The sequence below is a fragment of the Lissotriton vulgaris genome, chromosome 9 (genome assembly GCF_964263255.1).
Source record: "Lissotriton vulgaris chromosome 9, aLisVul1.2, whole genome shotgun sequence".
NCBI lineage: Eukaryota > Metazoa > Chordata > Amphibia > Caudata > Salamandridae > Lissotriton > Lissotriton vulgaris.
Window position 1 is genome coordinate 266,125,829 of NC_141697.1, and position 22,501 is coordinate 266,148,329.

Below are 22,501 nucleotides of genomic sequence, written 5' to 3' on the forward strand. Positions count from 1 at the left end.
TGAGAGTAAGGGCCATATGTATCAACACATTTCCCCATAGACGCAGAATGGGCAAAACCCTTTGATACATCTGGCCCTAAGTAATTTCTCAGTGTTTTGCGACTGGGTTCCAATCGCAAACACTGATGTGTTGCATACCATTTCATTATTGGAATGGATGCCTACCAAATACCCTTTCTTATACTGAATCAGTGTGAGGTGTCAGTCCCATTTTAAGAATCAGTAAGTTCACTGATTCCTATAATGAGATTAGTGTATTTAAACAATAATTTTGCATTCCCATTTTTGTGGTTGTAGACCCCAAATGTAAAAGTGAATATAAAAATGCTTTGTACATCTGGTCCGTTTTTCTTTGCTGTCTTTAAGCAAAATTTGTAATTTTGGTCCTAATAACAAGACACGGGCAACATTTTTATTCCTGCGCTAAAAAGAGATTGGACAGAGAATGGAGTACAGAGTTTTGTGGTAAATAAAGCTTTGCCAACATTTTCTTCTGATAGATTTCGTAAGTCAAATTTGCTGAAAAATAGGTGGCGGGCTGGTAGGAAAAAGCGGGAAAAATCTGACACTTAAAATCGGTGCAGTAATCGCACATTCTGCATTTAACTTCTTGCTCAAAGGGGAGTTTTTTTTTACCAGGTGCAGCAGCTCTGTAATGACGGAGGAGTTGCGCCTCACAGCCTGTGCCAGCAGACAATAAAATGATAATAAGACAGTATTATGATTTTAATTAAGCTGAGCCCTGCAATACAATACGTATAGGGCGGGGAGGGGCCTAGGCATGGAGGAGTACTCTGCACTCAAGGGTGCACATGTGTATTTATTTGGCCGTCTGTCCTAGGCTGGCCAAACACAATGCGTACTTCTGTTTCTCCAACCCCTGCTGTTTAACACAGCGGGGTTGGAGAAACAACACAGACGCCAATGCACAATCTGAGTGGCAAACGAGGCTGCTCAGACCAATCTTGTTGCCGCTCTCATGTGAGAGCGGCGTCTGGATTAGGTGTGGAGCCTGTGCCCTGACTGGGCCCATCCCCTTACGGCAGAGGTCTTCAAACTTTTTGATGCCGAGACCCCCTTGTAAAACCTTTTTAGGCATAGGGACCCCCTTCCGACAAAAGTTTCTAGAAACTGGTACTCCTCATCATCAACTTTTGACAACCATAAATGCGCTTGTTAGACCTCATTACATCCCTCCATCCTTCATCCACGCACACTTTCACACATCCATCCACCCTTTCATCCTTCCATCCTTCATCCATCCACCCTTTCATCCTTCCATCCATACATCCATCCTTTACCCATCCACCCTTCCTTCCATCCATCCATCATTCATCTACCCACCTTTTCACACATCCATCCATCCATCATTCATCCATGCAACCTTTTATCCATTCATACATCCATCCACCCTTTCATCTTCCCATCCATACATCCTTCATCCACCCCCCTTTCATCCTCCCATCCATACATCCATCCATCCTTCCTCCATCCATCCATCCACCCACCCACCCTTTCATCCATCTACCCACCCACCCTTTCATCCATCCATCTACCCATCATTCATCCCCCCACCTTTTCACACATCCATCCATACATCCTTCATCCGTCCACTTTCATCCTTCCATCCATACATCTATCATTCACCAATCTATCCTTCTCCATCCACCCTTTCATCCTTCCATCCATACATCCATCATTCATTCATCCATTCACCCTTTCATTCATCCATTCACCCATCATTCATCCATCCACCCTTTCACCCATCCTTCATCCGTCCACCCTTTCATTCTTCCATCCATACATCTATCCTTCACCAATCTATCCTTCATCCTTTCATCCATCCATCATTCATCCATCCACCCTTTCATTCATCCATCCACTCATCATTCATCCACCCATCATTCATCCACCCACCTTTTCACACATCCATCCATCCTTCAGTCTTTCATCCATCCATCCACCCATCATTCATCCACCCACCTTTTCACACATCCATCCATCCTTCAGCCTTTCATTCATCCATCCACCCATCATTCATCCACCCACCTTTTCTGTGCCTCTCTCATGGGGGGGGACCAGTATCTCTCTGCGTCGTCGTCCTTCTTCTTTTCTGCTCATGGGAGGGCATCTCTGTGTCTCCCTGCTGGGGGCGTGGGACGTGTCACGGGACCCACAGCTCCAGGTGCGCAACATCCATTGAACTTAAAGGGCTACACTACAGCCACTCCCCCAGCCCCCCCCCCCATCAGCTCCCCCCAGCATTGTATGTGAGCCCAGCCGCAACAGCTTCAGGGACACACACACAGTCATACCCAAGTACTTGACAGGTCTTTAAAAGACCTTTTACTTGTTAATGAGGCGTTGATGTTTTTCACACCTTGGTGTGAATTAGGCCTCCGCCGTGACAGCCCAATGCCAGGAACTGCACTCTGTTGAATCTGCGACCCCCTTCCCAGGACTCCACGACCCCCCTGGGGGTCGCGCCCCACAGATTGAAGACCACTGCCTTACGGTGACAAGAGAACTAGCAAAGCGGGAATGAAGTGTAGAAGCAGGTAAGTCTTTTTTTTAATGTTTATTTTATTTAACCCTCCTCAACCCATCGTCCTCACCCGCCCTACCACTTTAGGTAGGAGGCGGCCGCTACTGGTTTTTACTGCACCTTGTAAATATCTCTTCCCTGTAGTTGTTGGCCTGATGCACTCCTATTCAGGCCTGTAGTGTACAGCTCAAAGCTACCTCCAGCCATCCTCCCCTCATCCTTGTACATTCCTTTTTTTCTCAATTCTCCTTTATTTTGCCTGTCCTCTCCCATCCCTGCCAGGCACTCTCCCTCTTTAAATTGTAATCATAAATAATGCGCTTTATTCGCAGCTCCCGGCCTGGACGGCTGCTAATTAAAGGAAGTGTGCCTTGTAATTTACACAGTAATAAACTGTAAATTTAAACATTACGGCACTTTAAGTTAATAATAATTTTTGCGCTGTAACAAATGATCCATTTTTCATCTGTCCCCTCGGCCCCCACCTCCTGTGTTTGTGTGGACCCCGTGCAGCATTGCTGCGAGGAGGGAGCATGGCGGGGAGCGGAGCCTCTTCATTTTCCCTTTCAGACATTCTGTGCTCGGCTCAGAATTAATTTTCCACGGCATAATTGTTTTGCAGTCGCTTGGCCCCTGCGTGCCTGCTCCGCTGCTCCGAGTGTTTTACTTCTCTCTCCTGCGGCCCATATTTAACCATGCCCAGGACTGACTGATCCTCTTTGCCTCCTTTCAGGCCATCATTTTCAGTTTTATTTACGCATTTTCTCTCTTTCTGTCTCTTTGGCCTTCTTTCACTGTTTCTCTTTATTTTTTTGTTGTCTTGCTGGCTATTTGTTCAAATATAAGGAGTAGCAGAGACTTTGTTTTCGGCAATTAAACAGCTTTCTACCTTACGCAGGCAGCTGCCGCACGTGCCCTTCCCTCCTACCAAGCAAATTTATGATCAGTTTGCCATTTATAAATTAAACACCAATGTCTCAGAACAGGAAGTTTGAATTATAACGCCGTTTTTAAACTTTACTCCTACCTCTTCAGTACAGATAGCTACTCTTCTCTCAAGGACTATATCTGGTTCCCCGGATGATCCCTGTCCTCCCAGGATCCTTCATAGCATTAACCATCTTATTAGTCCACAGCTATGTAGCATGTTCAATCAGATGCTTTCACAAGGACTCTTCCCAACAATGTGGAAAGAGGCCTGCATTTTGCCATTACTAAAAAAATCCAATTTGGACATAATGGACCCGGCCAACTACCGTCCTATTACAAGGCTCCCGCTTCCTGAGTAAATTGTTGAGAAAATTATAAATGTGGATCTCTCCACCTATATTTCAGACAACCATATTCTAGACCAGAGTGAGTTTGGATTCAGAGTATGTCACAGCACTGAGACAGCTCTGATAAAGACCACCGAGGAAATTCGCATTGCGCTGGACGGCGGAGGGTCGGCTGCTCTCATCCTCCTCGACCTGTCCGCGGCATTTGATGCCGTGGACCACACATTGCTGGTAGAACGATTAAAGACCATAGGTTTAGGAGGAAATGCCCTTTTGCTTTTAATGTCGTTTTTTATCAGATAGAACCCAAACAGTTCATCTAGGCAATTTTAAATCCGCACCTTTTATCTTGCCTTGTGGGGTGCTGGAGGGCTCCACGTTGAGCCCTACGCTTTTCAACATTTGAGTCTGAACTAGTGCCTTTGATGCGAAGTTTTGATCTAATTCCCACCTTGTATGCCGACGACACCCAGTTGGTTATCTCAACTATAGACAACTATAGACATTAAACTTCATGAAAACCCAAAATTAGAACAACACAACTCTACACACACTGAAAATGTGCGTGCCACACCTCTCAACTGGCCAAAAGCCAACCCGTCCAAGTTGTAGACTAAACAATGAGCTACTCGCTCTTGTGGTGTGCACTTCCACTGCCCCTGTTGTCCCCAAGGGGCGATAGATAATGATCAGAAACAAAGATTCTACCCACTGTGGGTTGCACCACCATGTATCATATATAAAAAATATCAATGGATTTAAAGAAAAATGTTCATCCAATGTCTGTTTGCTTTTGATCTTCTTTATTCAAATTCCATCAGGCAGCCAACGCGTTTCGTTCAAAAGAACTTTGTCAGGGCAAGCTGTCTGCGTCCAATAAGCACAGACTTCAGATCCTGTCCATCGTATTCGGTACTTGGTTTGCATGTAAACGGCTACTGTGCCAAAGAAGCGACGTGCTACAGTGCTAACAAGGAATCTGTTAAGGTGTACTTCATGATTGCATTGTCTCTCCATGCAACTGGATGAGTAGGCACTGCTTGAAGTTAAATTCAAGTAAAACTGAGCTGGTGTTTGGAAACCTCTTCCCACTATGGTCGCTAGTTTGGTGGCCAGATCCCCTTGGCCCCCTTCCACACCGGTAGCCAAAGCTAAAACTTTGGGGGTCATTACAGATGAGAAACATAATTTTAAGTCTCAGACTTCGAAGGTGGTGTCTTCCACATTTCTCACCATTAGAACCTTACGTAACATTTTCCAGTTTATTTCTAAAAATACCAGAAAAACGGTTCCAACTTCCCTGGTTTTATCAAAATTGGACTACTGTAATGGCCTTTACATACATTTTCATTCTAACCTACTCAAGATTGCAAGCAGTACAGAATGCCACCGCCATACTAGTGCTGGATGTTCCCAAATACCAGTCCATCAGGGCGGGGATTCAGGCATTGCATTGGCTGCCAGTTGGCCAGCGTGTAAAATTCAAGGCACTCTGCATTGCACATAAGGCACTTTACAGAGAAGGTCCACAATTTATTTGGAACGCTTTTAGCTGGTATTCCCCAAGTAGACCGCTACGTTCGGCCAATGCTTTCCTGATGCCCACCTCTAGAGTTAAAAGAATGAACTGGGGGGGAGGAGTTTTAGACATAGTACTATCAGGATATGAACTCTCTTCCACTCTCTCTTATGAAGATCTCATCCCTGTTTGAATTTAGGAAACACCTCAAGACATGGCTTTTAAAAAATTAGTCTTCTCTAACACATTATGCGAACCAGAAGCACCTAGTCACCCATGGGTATTAGCGCGCTATATAAATTGTTATAACAACATAACATAACAATGATGGGAGTTGTAGTTCTTTCACTTTATTCCCCTCACAGGATTTCCCAGGCTTAATCCTGGCCACATTGAAATCATTTCTTTCTTCTGTAGTGGTTGACCTGTCTGTGTTCACTGTACTTTAAAGTGGCCACAATCGGACATTTTGTTGACCAGGTGATTCTGTGCAAAATGCTGGTGCTTTTTTTGTGACTGGTGGCACTGAATTGCAGGAGGTGGCTGCTTGTTGTCGGAGACAATTGGTGGACTCTGCTCAGATTTTGGCCTGTTTTTATGTTTGGTAGCTGAAGGCTTGCCTTCGATAATTTTATGATATTGGGTCTCATTTTGTCTGGTGGTGTAATGGTTGTGGGGTAATTTCTAAGGCGCAGAGGAGTTCTGGGGAAATGTTGTTGAGGTATTTTTCTTATGAATGAGAAATTATGATTTTCTAGAGCATGCCATGTGTTTTTACAACAGTACTTACTTTCCGAAAGGTCTGGCTGGCCCTGTTGCATTGGTGAAGTTATCCAAAAATTAGCAGATAAAAAGAAAATGCCTCTGTTCCAGAAAAATAATTCTATAATTAACAGCAAGTCGTTCATTTCTGCAAAATTGTAACTGTTACTTTTCTTCATGTTATGTGGTGTGATAGAAGGTTTCTACTGGTGGTTAATGGGTTATATATAATCAAGAGAGAATTAATCACTTGTCCTGTGTATTACCAGGGTCAGGGTTCCGCTTTGTCTTAAAAAAACCTTAATTCACGGATTTACTGTTTGTGTGGTATATCTTGATTCTCCGGGGCACGGCAGGCGGCGACAGAACAAGTTGTTCCTGAAACTGAAAAAAAGTGAGTCGAGCCGCTCGACCCCGATGGAGACAAATTCCCCTCATTTTAAATTGTATACAGTCACATCTACAACACATAAGTGACCGAATATGTTGACTTAGGAAGGGTAAGTGCACTACTTACCCCAGCACATACTGTCAATTCAACATGCATTTCTCAGTGCTGAAGAAAGAGCATAGACCCAACTGGGCAAAGATGGGCTGAAACATGTCAACCACTCACATATAGGAGCGCCAGAACAGTAACTCTTCTAGCATCGCACCACCACGCATTTTTAACCTTTGCCCGTCTACGACAGAATAAACACTAGTTCGATAGATGTAGGCATTTTTAGCTTCACTGCACTTCACCTTCACTTACTCCAATCACTACTGTCAATACCAGTTGGTCCTCCTCAAGGTGGAGGAAAGCATAACTAAGACCCAATGATTATGTGTTTCACGTGACCACTGCTGCGGAGAATCAAGATACACCGCACAAACGGTAAATCCGTGAATGAGGGTTTTCTTAAGACAATGCGGAACCCTGACCCTGGTAATGCACAGGACAAGTGATTCATTCCCCATTGATTATATCCTAGATTGCCTGGAAGCCGAATGAATCAAAACTTATTTCTCCCTCCCTGTTGATTTTGAGACAGTTAATGGGTTGTGATATTTTTCTTAGAGGTAAAGTACCATGTGGTTATGGGGTTTTATTTCGAAGTATGGTATAAGGTGTCTGTTGTCTCCTATGGTAAGAAATAATGTTTGTGGTTCTTGCCTGAAGATGGAGGTGTGGACAGGTGGGCTCCTCCTGAGTCCTGGCTAGGGCTGCGCCTTTGGCAGTGCTTAGTCAAAGATGTGGGAGAGGTGGTGGCCTGGCTCCTTCTGAGAAGCGTGAATGGTACAGTAGATATTCTGATAGTTGGGTCTGCCGTTGTAGGGAAGAGGAAGAGAGCGTAAATAGTTACTCCTTGAGATTGTCTTTCAGAGCAGCAGTGGGCTGAGTAAATTTCAAACCTTGCTGGGATGAAATATAGCTTAGCGGGGGTCCTCCTAGAGAGGTGGGAACCCTTGAAGTTATGAAACCTGCAGCCATGAGACAGTAACTGATTGTTTCTTTCTTTCATGCAGGAAAGCGCTATGGGTGCCCTCGGGACGGACCGAATGAGCCATGTCATGCACGATCCACGGCAGAAAGAGTAAGGAACAAATTAGTCACATCACATTGTGTTTCCACTCACTAATCACCCCTCCAGGCTCCTACATGGACAAAGGATTATAGATTCAAGCAGACCATACTTCAGCCAGTGCATGCAGTTATTGTGGGCTTTAAGACTCAAGCAGTGTTCAGAGCCCACATGCTCTAATGCATACACCAGCCATAAGAAGCCCTGAGTACAATACACACACACAGCAGACGTGCAGCCCAAACTGCCACTTTTAGGTAGAGCCTTCCAGGCAGCACAGCAGCCTGGTTGGGAAAGACATAATGTCAACTTAAGTGAGCTTTCAGCCCCCCCATTGCTTAGCATTGGTTGGCTTTATTGTTACTATCATTTGCTTGCTTACTTATCCAGTGGCTTGTATTCCTCGTCTTGTGTTTCCCCTCCTTTGGAACATAGCCTTTTTACAGTTCATTTGATATGCTGCTTCCATTGCTCTTATTAAGAAACCACTTTTATGTTTTTTGTGCAGCACTCCATTAGAGTGCATGTGTTTGCTAGGTCTCGCTCACCTGTGCTACCTCACCCCTCAAATACTGCCTACCACCCTTGTTGCACCCCATCCATCCCAGCGTATGTGTAATAGCATAGCAAAATGGATCTTTTTGCTGGGGTATGCTGAAAAGCAGACTTTAAGGGTTGTTTTTGTTTATCTTCTGCTTTGCACATATTACGTGCAAATACAAGCTTTGACACACCAATGTTTTCATAGCGGTGGGGGGAAGGCTATCTGCTTCACTCACTCAGATGGCGTCTGAGGCAGAAGTTGTACTTTGCATGACTCTTCTCTTAGTGGCCCATAAATTTACTCCCTAGGCTACTGCAAAAGACCAAATGACTCGATCCTGTGGAAAGTAAATTAGGCATTGCCAACCATTTCCCTTTACATTCTGACACTTACTTAATCCTTTGTATATTCTGTCCAGAGTGAAACATTTCTGAACCATGAACCATGCTATTTATTACCATTTAAAACATTGAATTCAATATACAGTTTTTAAATTTGTAAGGTATGTGTTTGCTTTTCCTCCAGGATATTGGATTTTTCTTTGTACTTTTTTTAAGCCATGCTTTACAGACAAATGTTAGCCAAGCAAACAGCTCGACACTTACATTATATAATTGAGCCCTATTGGCTTTGCCAGTACGTGTTCCATTTACTAGCAACAACACAATGAGGGAGGTACCCAAAGACCAGTGAGGGACTGGGTAAACAAATATGCAGAAAACACAAAGAGTCCCTAGTTGGTGGGGGTATATACCCTACAGCGTAGACTAACCCAACCAGAAGGCTCAAAGGGTAGCTACGATGTCAAGGACAAGATAGTCTTTAGCATAACATACACATAATTTACAAATACAGGCTAACAGTCAGTATAGGAACCCTGTCTACAAATCACCACATTAATTAGGAAACTATAATCTTTACCAGTGTAAAAAACAATTTATTAAAAACAATACAGTTTAAGTTCACATTCAAAAAGCAATTATACATTCAAACATATATTAAAAAACCAAAGAGTCGACGCGGCGTTTCGGTGTCTTGTTTCGATGATAACACCTTCTTCAGGACGGGTTTTTTTAGTTAAAAAAATCTCTCAGAGATTGAGGGAGTTAGGGCATATGCGGTCTCATGAGGGTACAGTTTTTTTTCCAGTCATTAGTCTGACTCTCATGGACTTATCTTCCTTTGATGTAGTTTAAAAACAATTTTGTTCCACCTGGATATAGGTATTCAATAAAATTATCTGTGCTGTATCAGGGGTGACCACCGTATATCAATTCGGCTGTTGAGCATGTAACTTTAGTTGTATAGTGTTGGGGATAATCCAACTTATCTCTTGTAGGTAGCGGTCTTCAGATTTGTTACATTCCCTTCTACCACTTCGCTTCCTATTCCTTCTTAATTCTCAGAATAGTGCTTTTTCCTGCGTATCGGCCTCCCTGTCACCTGGTCCTCATACAGCTTCCAGGAAAAAGCACTATTCTGAGAATTAAGAAGGAATAGGAAGCGAACTGGTAGAAGGGAATGTAACAAATCTGAAGACCGCTACCTACAAGAGATAAATTGGATTATCCCCAACACTATACAACTAAAGTTACATGCTCAACAGCCGAATTGATATACGGTGGTCACCCCTGATACAGCACAGATAAGTTTATTGAATACCTATATCCAGGTGGAACAAAATTGTTTTTAAACTACATCAAAGGAAGATAAGTCCATGAGAGTCAGACTAATGACTGGAAAAAAAACGGTACCCTCATGAGACCGCATATGCCCTAAATCCCTCAATCTCTGAGAGATTTTTTTAACTAAAAAAACCCGTCCTGAAGAAGGTGTTATCATTGAAACAAGACACCGAAACGTCGCGTCGACTCTTTGGTTTTTTAATATGTTTGAATGTATAATTGCTTTTTGAATGTGAACTTAAACTGTATTGTTTTTAATAAATTGTTTTTTACACTGGTAAAGATTATAGTTTCCTAATTAATGTGGTGATTTGTAGACAGGGTTCCTATACTGACTGTTAGCCTGTATTTGTAAATTATGTGTATGTTATGCTAAGTCCTTGACATCGTAGCTACCCTTTGAGCCTTCTGGTTGGGTTAGTCTACGCTGTAGGGTATATACCCCCACCAACTAGGGACTCTTTGTGTTTTCTCCATTTACTAGCAAGACACCTGGGTGGTCCATTGATTTTTAAATCCTCCTTTCGGTGGCAGTGAAGCATTGCCTTACTTGGACTCAAAAACCGATTTATGATCATTAATGTAGACTCCGTGTCACTTACTGCTAGCAGTCTATTTGCTAAGGTTGCGGTCGAATTCTGTGTAAAGCTGTAGCCGGCAAGTGGGCAAAGACACATGGCATATCTTATAGAATTGATTTTTTTTTTATAGAGTTTCGTATGCCATTGACACATCAACCAAATCACTTTACTTTAAAAATGTTCATAGGAGAAAGGAATTTCGTTCCATTAGCTCACAAATCCATGGGCGAGAGAAGGGAGGCAGAGTGCGTTGCCACTCGATAGCACTAAAGCTTTTTGTATCCAGTGATAAGGCTGACACCAAGTAGAGGATGTGACCTAATGCATATCAATATACATTTGTGGACAGACTGCCACTAAAAATGTTTGCTCAACTGCCACTCGTGCTTATCTGTGGATTTCAAAGCCTTCCCGCCTTGCCATCCCTTTATTTTCTTGGATGACCTTTCATGATTTTGAGTGGAGGAGCCAGACTGGCAATACAGTTTACGCAGAAAAACAAATGCAAAGGGACTGCTGAATGCTTGCTTCTTAATTAAAGGAGATTGAGCTTTTGGAGCAGCATTCAGTACATATTCACTAATCTGGCCAACACTGTACATGTAGGGGTAAGGTCGAAACTACAGGACAAGCTCTCTGTCCCCGGGACAACGGCGGCAGACTAATTTTAGTCCCACTGGGTACACTGCGTATGGGATACATTTTTAACAAGCATTGGAAATGCAATAGGTCTCGCATTAGGAAAGTTTGAGCTATTGGTATTGTAAATGACACTTTTTTTATTTGTGTTGGGTTTAAAAGTAGCAATATTAATAGCTTTGTCAGTTACAATGTCAATAGTTTTAACTTTTGCAAATGTGACACCTATAGCATTTGTAATGCATTGTGTTGTATTTACGTGACTTAGATGTATTGATATTACAAATAACAATGGCTTTTAATTTTGTAAATAATTAATACTTAAATAAGTTATTGTAATTTATAATGGCAATACCTTAAACGTTTGTAAATAACTTTTGTGAAGATTATGTTCAGTGTATTTTATTGTGACAAAAATCCAAGAACATTGCATTTGCACCTACACACACACACAGAGCCACACACATATAGATGTGGTGGTGGTGGATCTGGGGGATATGGTGGTGGTGGATGTGGTGGTGATGGTGGATGTGGTGGTGATGGTGGTGGATGGAGGGGTGGATGTGGTGGTGGATGTGGCGGTGGTGGTGGATGTGGTGGTGGTGCAGGTGGTGGATGTGGTGGTGGTGGTTGTGGATGTGGTGAAAGTGGTGGTGGATGTGGTGGTGGAAGTGATGGTGGTGGGAATGGTGGATGTGGTGGATGAAGTCGTGGATGAGGTCGTGGATGAGGTCGTGGATGAGGTCGTGGATGAGGTCGTGGATGAGGTCGTGGATGAGGTCGTGGATGAGGTCGTGGATGAGGTCGTGGATGAGGTCGTGGATGAGGTCGTGGATGAGGTCGTGGATGAGGTCGTGGATGAGGTCGTGGATGAGGTCGTGGATGAGGTCGTGGATGAGGTCGTGGATGAGGTCGTGGATGAGGTCGTGGATGAGGTCGTGGATGAGGTCGTGGATGAGGTCGTGGATGAGGTCGTGGATGAGGTCGTGGATGAGGTCGTGGATGAGGTCGTGGATGAGGTCGTGGATGAGGTCGTGGATGAGGTCGAAGTGGTGGGTGCGGTGGAAGTGATGGTGGTGGAGGTGATGGTGGTGGAGGTGATGGTGGTGGAGGTGATGGTGGTGGAGGTGATGGTGGTGGAGGTGATGGTGGTGGAGGTGATGGTGGTGGAGGTGATGGTGGTGGAGGTGATGGTGGTGGAGGTGATGGTGGTGGAGGTGATGGTGGTGGAGGTGATGGTGGTGATGGTGGTGGAGGTGATGGTGGTGGAGGTGATGGTGGTGGAGGTGATGGTGGTGGAGGTGATGGTGGTGATGGTGGTGGTGGTGGGTGTGGAGGTGATGGTGATGGTGGTGGGTGTGGGTGTGGGTGTGGGTGTGGAGGTGATGGTGATGGTGGTGGGTGTGGAGGTGATGGTGATGGTGGTGGGTGTGGAGGTGATGGTGATGGTGGTGGGTGTGGAGGTGATGGTGATGGTGGTGGGTGTGGAGGTGATGGTGATGGTGGTGGGTGTGGAGGTGATGGTGATGGTGGTGGGTGTGGAGGTGATGGTGATGGTGGTGGGTGTGGAGGTGATGGTGATGGTGGTGGGTGTGGAGGTGATGGTGATGGTGGTGGGTGTGGAGGTGATGGTGATGGTGGTGGGTGTGGAGGTGATGGTGATGGTGGTGGGTGTGGAGGTGATGGTGATGGTGGTGGGTGTGGAGGTGATGGTGGGTGTGGTGGATGCGGTGGATGTGAGCTCCTAAAAACTTGGCTGTTCAATCAATGATTCCTCTGTCCCCACGTTTCTCACCACAAGTAACTGGTTTCTACTAGCGCCAAGACGCCCTAGGGTTTACGCTGCGCTTTATAAATAGCAAAAATAAATAAATGTGGTGGTGGATGCGGTGGTGGTGGTGGATGCGGTGGTGGTGGTGGTGATAGTGGATGTGGTTGTGATGGTGGATGTGGTGGTGGATGCGGTGGTGGTGGATGCGGTGGTGGTGGATGCAGTGGTGGTGGATGTGGTGGTGGATGTGGTGGTGGATGCAGTGGTGGATGTGGTGGTGGATGCAGTGGTGGTGGTGGATGGGGTGGTGGTTGTGGTGGATGGGGTGGTGGATGTAGTGGTGGTGGTGGTGGATGCGGTGGTGGTGGGGGATGCAGTGGTGGTGGTTGATGTGGTGGGGGATGCGGTGGTGGTGGGGGATGCAGTGGTGGTGGGGGATGCAGTGGTGGTGGGGGATGCAGTGGTGGTGGTGGATGTGGTGGTGGTGGATGTGGTGGTGGTGGATGTGGCGGTGGTGGTGGTGGATGTGGTGGTGGTGGATGTGGCGGTGGTGGATGTGGCGGTGGTGGATGTGGCGGTGGTGGATGTGGCGGTGGTGGATGTGGTGGTGGATGTGGCGGTGGTGGATGTGGTGGATGTGGTGGTGGATGTGGCGGTGGATGTCATGGTGGATGTGGTGGTGGATGTTGTGGTGGTGGTGGATGGGGTGGTTGTGTATATTGTCTAGAAGCCTTGTATCAGCAGAGCTGGGCATTATTGACATAACAGCAGTGGCACACAGGTGGGTAACATTCACGTGACCTGGTGACCCTGGAGGCGTGAGTGGTAGGACATTGTTACACCCCTACAGTGTGCGTTTGTGTGGCGGTGGTGGATGTGATGGTGAGGGTGGTGGTGGTGGTGGATGCGGTGGTGGTGGTGGTGGTGGTGGATGTGGTGGTGGATGTGGTGGTGGATGTGGTGGTGATGGTGGATGCGGTGGATGTGGTAATGGTGGATGCGGTGGTGGTAGATGGGGTGGTGGTTGTGGTGGATGTGGTGGTGGATGTAGTGGTGGTGGTGGTGGATGTGGTAGTGGTGGATGGGGTGGTGGTGGATGTGGTAGTGGTGGATGTGGTGGATGGGGTGGTGGTGGATGTGGTAGTGGTGGATGTGGTGGTGGTGGATGTGGCGGTGGTGGATGTGGCGGTGGTGGATGTGGTGGTGGATGTGGCGGTGGTGGATGTGGTGGATGTGGTGGTGGATGTGGCGGTGGATGTCATGGTGGATGTGGTGGTGGATGTTGTGGTGGTGGTGGATGGGGTGGTTGTGTATATTGTCTAGAAGCCTTGTATCAGCAGAGCTGGGCATTATTGACATAACAGCAGTGGCACACAGGTGGGTAACATTCACGTGACCTGGTGACCCTGGAGGCCTGAGTGGTAGGACATTGTTACACCCCTACAGTGTGCGTTTGTGTGGCGGTGGTGGATGTGATGGTGAGGGTGGTGGTGGTGGTGGATGCGGTGGTGGTGGTGGATGCGGTGGTGGTGGTGGATGCGGTGGTGGTGGTGGATGTGGTGGTGGATGTGGTGGTGATGGTGGATGCGGTGGATGTGGTAATGGTGGATGCGGTGGTGGTAGATGTGGTGGTGGATGTGGTGGTGGATGTAGTGGTGGATGTGGTGGTGGTGGATGTGGTGGATGTGGTGGTGGTGGATGTGGTGGTGGTGGATGTGGTGGTGGTGGATGTGGTGGATGTGGTGGTGGTGGATGTGGTGGTGGTGGATGTGGTGGTGGTGGATGTGGTGGTGGTGGATGTGGTGGTGGTGGATGTGGTGGTGGTGGATGCGGTGGTGGTGGATGCGGTGGATGTGGTGGTGGCGGTGGTGGATGTGGCGGTGGTGGATGTGGCGGTGGTGGATGTGGCGGTGGTGGATGTGGCGGTGGTGGATGTGGCGGTGGTGGATGTGGCGGTGGTGGATGTGGCGGTGGTGGATGTGGCGGTGGATGTGATGGTGGTGGTGGATGTGGTGGTGGTGGTGGATGTGGTGGTGATGGTGGATGTGGTGGTGATGGTGGATGTGGTGGTGATGGTGGATGCGGTGGTGGATGCGGTGGTGGATGCGGTGGATGCGGCGGTGGATGCGGTGGATGTGGCGGTGGATGCGGTGGTGGTTGTAGTGGATGTGGTGGATGTAGTGGTGGTGGGTGTGGTGGTGGTGGTGGATGCGGTGGTGGTGGATGCGGTGGGGTGGATGTGGTGGTGGTGGATGTGATGGTGGATGTGGTGGTGGTGGATGTGGTGGTGGTGGATGTGGTGGTGATGGTGGATGTGGTGGTGATGGTGGATGTGGTGGTGGATGCGGTGGATGTGGTGGTGGATGCGGTGGATGTGGTGGTGGATGCGGTGGATGTGGTGGTGGATGCGGTGGTGGTGGATGTGTTGGATGTGGTGGTGGTGGATGTGGTGGATGTGGTGGTGGTGGAGGTGATGGTGATGGTGGATGTGGTGGTGGTGGTGGTGGATGTGGTGGTGATGGTGGATGTGGTGGTGGTGGTGGATGTGGTGGTGGTGGTGGTGGTGGTGGATGTGGTGGTGATGGTGGATGTGGTGGATGTGGTGGTGATGGTGGATGTGGTGGTGAATGCGGTGGATGTGGAGGTGATGGTGGATGTGGAGGTGATGGTGGATGTGGAGGTGATGGTGGTGGTGGAGGTGGTGGTGGTGGATGTGGTGGTGGTGGATGTGGTGGTGGTGGATGTGGTGGTGATGGTGGAGGTGGTGGTGAATGCGGTGGATGTGGAGGTGATGGTGGATGTGGAGGTGATGGTGGATGTGGAGGTGATGGTGGTGGTGGATGTGGTGGTGGTGGATGTGGTGGTGGTGGATGTGGTGGTGATGGTGGAGGTGGTGGATGCGGAGGTGGTGGATGCGGTGGATGTGGTGATGGTGGATGCGGTGGTGGTGGATGGGGTGGTTGTGTATATTGTCTAGAAGCCTTGTATCAGCAGAGCTGGGCATTATTGACATAACAGCAGTGGCACACAGGTGGGTAACATGCACGTGACCTGGTGACCCTGGAGGCGTGAGTGGTAGGACATTGTTACACCCCTACAGTGTGCGTCTGTGTGGCGGTGGTGGATGTGATGGTGGTGGATGTGGTGGATGTGGTGGTGGATGTGGCAGTGGATGTCGTGGTGGATGTGGTGGTGATGGTGGATGTGGTGGTGGTGGTGGATGGGGTGGTGGTTGTGGTGGTAGATGTAGTGGTGGTGGGTGCGGTGGTGGCGGTGGATGTGGTGGTGGATGCGGTGGTGGTGGTGGATGCGGTGGTGTTGGATGTGGTGGTGGTGTTGGATGTGGTGGTGGTGTTGGATGTGGTGGTGGTGTTGGATGTGGTGGTGGTGTTGGATGTGGAGGTGATGGTGGATGTGGAGGTGATGGTGGATGTGGAGGTGATGGTGGATGTGGAGGTGATGGTGGATGTGGAGGTGATGGTGGATGTGGAGGTGATGGTGGATGTGGAGGTGATGGTGGATGTGGAGGTGATGGTGGATGTGGAGGTGATGGTGGATGTGGAGGTGATGGTGGATGTGGAGGTGATGGTGGATGTGGAGGTGATGGTGGATGTGGAGGTGATGGTGGATGTGGAGGTGATGGTGGATGTGGAGGTGATGGTGGATGTGGAGGTGATGGTGGATGTGGAGGTGATGGTGGATGTGGAGGTGATGGTGGATGTGGAGGTGATGGTGGATGTGGAGGTGATGGTGGATGTGGAGGTGATGGTGGATGTGGAGGTGATGGTGGATGTGGAGGTGATGGTGGATGTGGAGGTGATGGTGGATGTGGAGGTGATGGTGGATGTGGAGGTGATGGTGGATGTGGAGGTGATGGTGGATGTGGAGGTGATGGTGGATGTGGAGGTGATGGTGGATGTGGAGGTGATGGTGGATGTGGAGGTGATGGTGGATGTGGAGGTGATGGTGGATGTGGAGGTGATTGTGGATGTGGAGGTGATGGTGGATGTGGAGGTGATGGTGGATGTGGAGGTGATGGTGGATGTGGAGGTGATGGTGGATGTGGAGGTGATGGTGGATGTGGAGGTGATGGTGGATGTGGAGGTGATGGTGGATGTGGAGGTGATGGTGGATGTGGAGGTGATGGTGGATGTGGAGGTGATGGTGGATGTGGAGGTGATGGTGGATGTGGAGGTGATGGTGGATGTGGAGGTGATGGTGGATGTGGAGGTGATGGTGGATGTGGAGGTGATGTTGGATGTGGAGGTGATGTTGGATGTGGAGGTGATGTTGGATGTGGAGGTGATGTTGGATGTGGAGGTGATGTTGGATGTGGAGGTGATGTTGGATGTGGAGGTGATGTTGGATGTGGTGGTGATGTTGGATGTGGTGGTGATGTTGGATGTGGTGGTGATGTTGGATGTGGTGGTGATGTTGGATGTGGTGGTGATGGTGGATGTGGTGGATGCGGTGGATGTGGTAATGGTGGATGCGGTGGTGGTTGTGGTGGTGGTGGTGGTGGATGTAGTGGTGGTGGTGGTGGTGGTGGATGTGGTGGTGGTGGATGTGGTGGTGGTGGATGTGGTGGTGGTGGATGCGGTGGTGGTGGATGCGGTGGTGGTGGATGCGGTGGTGGTGGATGTGGTGGTGGTGGTTGTGGATGTGGTGGTGGATGGGGTGGTGGATGTGGTGGTGGTGGATGTGGTGGTGGTGGATGTGGTGGTGGTGGATGTGGTGGTGGATGTCATGGTGGATGTATTTGAATTTTGAATATTTGTATAGCGCAGCTGATACCTTGCAGGCTTCCTGGCGCTTGAGAATACTCTAATGAGGAGAAACCAAAGTAAATAGCAGGCGGGAAGATTTAGGGGAATAACCAGGTCTTGATCCGTTTCCGAAAGGGAAGAAGTTGTGAGATCTGGTGTATGTCAATGGGCAGACTGTTCCATAATTTGGCCGCTGCGACCCTGAAAGATCTGCCCCCGGTTCTGGCTTTGTTGTATCTGGGCACTTTTACCAGAAAGGCCGAGGACGATCGCAGGTCTCTGGTCGGAGTGTACCACAGGAACAGAGCTTGCAGAGGTCTGGGCCCAAGTCCGTGCAGAGCCTTAAAGACAATGCAGAGGGACTTGAAGGCCACCCGCTGCTTTAAAGGTAACCAATGTAGCTCGGCTAGGGCCGCTGTGGCCGAAGATCTCCTCGTCCAGCCGAGAGCTAGCTTGGCAGCGGCTGACTGAATTCTTTGAAGCCGGTCTAGCAGCGTGACTGGAGACTCAAGGAGCAGTGCGTTGCAATAGTCGAGGCGACTGAGAATAGTGCACCTGACTATCAACGCCCGAGCTTGTGCAGGGAGGAGTGGCATAATTTTACGCAGGGAACGTAGAAGAGCTGTGCAGTTCCCCACTGTTTTAGCGACCTGGGTTTCCATACTCAGCTTGTTATTGAGCATGGCTCCCAGGTTGCGGACCGAGGTAACTGGCTGAGGTTTGTCCCTAGTCTCTGGAGGCCAGAAGTCACTCGGGAACTGGCGAGGTATGTTACCAGCGCAGAACAGAACCTCTGTTTTGGAGGAGTTAAATTGTAGGGAGTTCCTGTGCAACCACCCAGCCGTCTCTCTTAGGCAGTCGTGGAAGGAAGTTAAGGGAATGGAGTCTTCTCCCTCCCAGGAGAGAATGAGCTGGGTGTCGTCAGCATAATTGATCGTTTTTATCCTGAACAACTTAATTAACGTTATCAAAGGTTTGAGGTACACGTTAAAAAGGATGGGACTGATGGAGGAGCCCTGGGGAACTCCCTGGGGCACAGGTGCAAATGCGGATTGGAATGGGGGGAGGGAGACAGCCTGTCTCCTGTCCCGCAAACCATAGCAGAGCCGTGCCATCCACACCTGCCTGTGGTGGTGGATGTGGTGGTGGATGTGGTGGTGGATGTGGATGTGGTGGTGGATGTGGTGGTGGATGTGGTGGTGGATGTGGTGGTGGATGTGGTGGTGATGGTGGATGTGGTGGTGGATGCGGTGGATGTGGTGGTGGATGCAGTGGTGGTGGTAGTGGTGGTGGTTGTGGTGGATGTAGTGCGTATTGACCTAAAAGCCACGGGCACATCACCAAATCGCCCAGTTAGGTAAAGTCTGTTTAAGACGCTATAGTCTCGCTCTGCTCAAAGCGCTTGCGCATTGAGAGGCGAGACCTAAAAAGGAAGAACTTTTAATCTCACAACAAAACTAAATACTGCAAAATTCAATATAAGATGTACTAGACTGCTCCACCTTTCCCCGGAACCATTGTTTCCTCTGTCTGAGGTTAGGGATTCCCATATTACTGATCCACATATTGGAAAGTAGGTGGGCATTAGGCTGAGGTGCACATTGGTTAAAGTTCTCTTTAATCTGTTAGGCAATTTAGTTTAAAGACTTTAAGATGGTTATTGAATTATCACAATCTCAGTAAGAGTGGAGGGTTTACCCCTGGATATCTGTCTCTCTTGTCCTCAGGCAGGCTTTGCAGTTATCTATATTCACTTGGAAGCTCTCCAGGCTGTGTTGCAGGCATGGGGATTCCCATCTATATAAAGTGGAATGGTAGGGGCTTGTTAAGCTGAGTGGCAGATTTGTGCTGGACGATCTTTCAGGACTTAGCTCATGCAGGTCCAGCGGATTACCAGTTCTCCCAAGCTTTTGCCCTTTAGCCAGCAGGGATTGCAGTCTCTTGCCTGAATCCTTTTCAGGCATCAAGACCGCTGTGGCCGCTATGTTGGTGTCAGGCTTTCTACATTGGTGGCCTTTTTTCTTTTGGTTGGCTACGACAGCACCAGTCACTTTGCCCGTGGCAAGCTGCCGGATTGTTTCTTAATGCTATGCTTCTGATGCACTTAAAAGTGCAGTTCCACCAATACTACACAGAGATACCAGGGCACCCATCCTGTCAGCATGGATCACTCCTGGATCACTCAAGTTTGCCAACTTCCAATGGTTGCTCCTCACCCTGGGAACATGCTGGGCATCTCCTTCCTGGATACTCTCTCCTCCTGTAGAGACATGCTCTCTCCTTTCTCATTAGGCAGGCAGACTTCCAGGATTCTTCAGGCAGAGCCTTGGCTTCTCCAGCAGGAAGTAGTGGCCTCAATAGATGTCCCTTCCCCTCTGGTAGTTTGGTTGTCAGGCAAACACCAGCCCTGGTTACAGGGTATCTCCTTGTGTACTCTGTGTATTACTATGTTCCTTGATCTAGAAGAACTTGAGGCTGAAATAAAGTAGGTTGGTTTTAATTTCAGTTTTATACACGTTTTCTAGATGGGTCGTGAGTCCACGGTCTCAACTTTCAGAACCGTTTCAGGGTAACTTTCTTTCTTGTGTTATTTTCAGACCACTCTCCAGATAATCCTTTAGTAAAGTGAGGCTTCTCACATCAGGTATCACTGGGGCTGTCTCCAACCAGGTGCACCCACTACACAGGCACAATAAAGTGTGAACAATAGCTATAAAATATAGTCCTGGCCTAGAAGGTTCCTCATCTTTAATAGAAACCACAACCCCACTTTTCACCCTCCATCTATCAAATGGCAGTGCTCAGGGATAACTAAGCAGCAGGTCCAAGCTAAAAAAAAGTCTTCATGGAATTTTTAAAGGCAGTTCTGTCTCCATAGTCCTCACAATAAAAAATACAAAAATGTGATAAAAGGAAAGCTTGAAGTAATATCAGCCACTGGCAATTATTCAGGCCTAATACCAATCCATTGTTTTTTAGGCCACCATGCCCCTTTGAGTTAGATTCAGCCGTACGTAAATCAACTTTGGTTCTGCTCAATTAGAAACAGTCCAGCTTGAACTGCCAAAGTCAGGATACTAGATTCACACACATTCGGGCACGTCTGTGTAATATACACAGGACCTTCCTATCCCAACGGGAAGTGTTGAAGCCATTTTTGTCTTAGTGAAGTAGTTTTACCTCTTTGATTGCAGACTCTTGAACCAACCTAGTTAAGAGGCTTAATAACTGACTGCTTTACAAACTAGGGTATCTTTGCTTTACTGTATCCTTGTGAAGACTTGCTTATTAATAATTTGTAAAGGCATTGCAACTCCTTCAGTCTTCGAGACTACAGAAAGCGACAATAACATGAGGGTATGGTACAGTTAAACACGTGAAAAGTGATAGAAGAGGGCTGGAAAGAAAGGCTGTGAGCATGGGTAATGGGGAAAGAAGTGGGTTGCCGATGTAGGGGGTAGACAATATTTAAAACATAGGAGTTGAGAGCACAGATGGGACTCTGGAGGGTATTTAGGGATGAACTGAAATAGTGTTGTTTGCCTTGCAGTGCAGACACTTTGCTTCAGCAGACAATACTGAGAGCCAGGGTGAGGGGGGAGACAAATAGGCTGATGACAGTGCGAGAAATATTTAGTTATGAAGCCAGACTTTGGAGGTACAGTGATATATGTACTACATCCAAATGGAGAGATCTCAAGGAGGAAGTTGCCTGTTCTCCTGCATCACCTCCTGTAGTGTCTGTGGACCCACACTGTCTGCTCATCTGAAGAAATAGAAACCTTCCAAGGGGTTCACTGATACACCTGGCCCTTTAAACCAACAAAGAAGAAATTGGACCGGAAGCTGTAATATAAAAACAATGCATTTATTAACCTCACATGAGGGAGATTGCGTCACACAGTACCCTCAGGCCACTGTAGGAGGCATTCTAAGGAGTACAGAGAACAGGGGCATCATATATGTCATCATAAAAACAAAGGGGAGGTCCTGGCACATACAAGCATGGTTTTTTGACTAATATGGGTTTACAACATTTGCTTGCTCAACAAAGTGGGAGGGGAGACTAAACTGAACACATCAGTAAGAATAGCCTGACAGTTCTATACTAGGAGCAGGTGCATTCTTCCAGCTAGGCCTTTCTGAGCATGTGCAGGGCTCTAGGAGAGGGAGAAAGCACATGGCGAGCACATGGCTTACTAAAATGGCTGCCAAGAATAAAATGGCTTTCAGCTCATGCTAACAGCGATTCCTGCAATCTTTAACAGATAGTCCTTTTAGCATGAGCTAAAGACATTCCTATGATCTAGTTGGAACATAGAAAATATTTTGCACATTTATTCTCATAAATTCATCAATATCCTAATCCATTGCTAGGTGGGCATTTTTCATTCTAAACATTTTATTAAGCGGGTATATATAAGGTATAAGCTTGAGTACTAAGGGAACAGAGCATTGGGTCATACAGATAGCAGGAGAGAGTGATGGCTATTATTACAAACCGATTTATCAATATTTTTCCAGCCCTAAGCAAAAAGCAAATCCTAGAACCATCTAGTCCAATTCTATGTAAAAAACATGTTCAATAGATTTTTCCAGTGTTTCTTTTATAAGGGCTAGAGAATCAATTAATATACATTTAGGAGGAGGGCTAAGTAACATTGCTAACAAAAAGAAGTCCTTGGGAAATTGAAGCCGCTGTACAACCAGCCAGAGGGGGAGTCTTCTCCCTGTGTCTGTTTGAGCCTCACAGGCAGGTTCTTGTTGTTCCCACAGTAGAGCTGCACAACTCGCAACTCAGAAATCACGGCCCAGTTTGAGAAGAAAGTCTTTCAGCGATCCTGTCC

The 22,501-nt window shown here is 47.6% G+C and overlaps 1 protein-coding gene across 1 annotated transcript in view; it reads left to right on the plus strand.

Moving 5' to 3' along the window:
- GPATCH2L (G-patch domain containing 2 like) overlaps window positions 1-22,501 on the plus strand; it is a 177,855-nt gene that overhangs the window by 40,838 nt on the left and 114,516 nt on the right. The window contains exon 3 of the mRNA XM_086939455.1: window positions 7,613-7,680. Within this exon, the coding sequence (XP_086795581.1) occupies window positions 7,613-7,680 (68 nt within the window). The remainder of the gene's footprint in view (window positions 1-7,612; window positions 7,681-22,501) is intronic.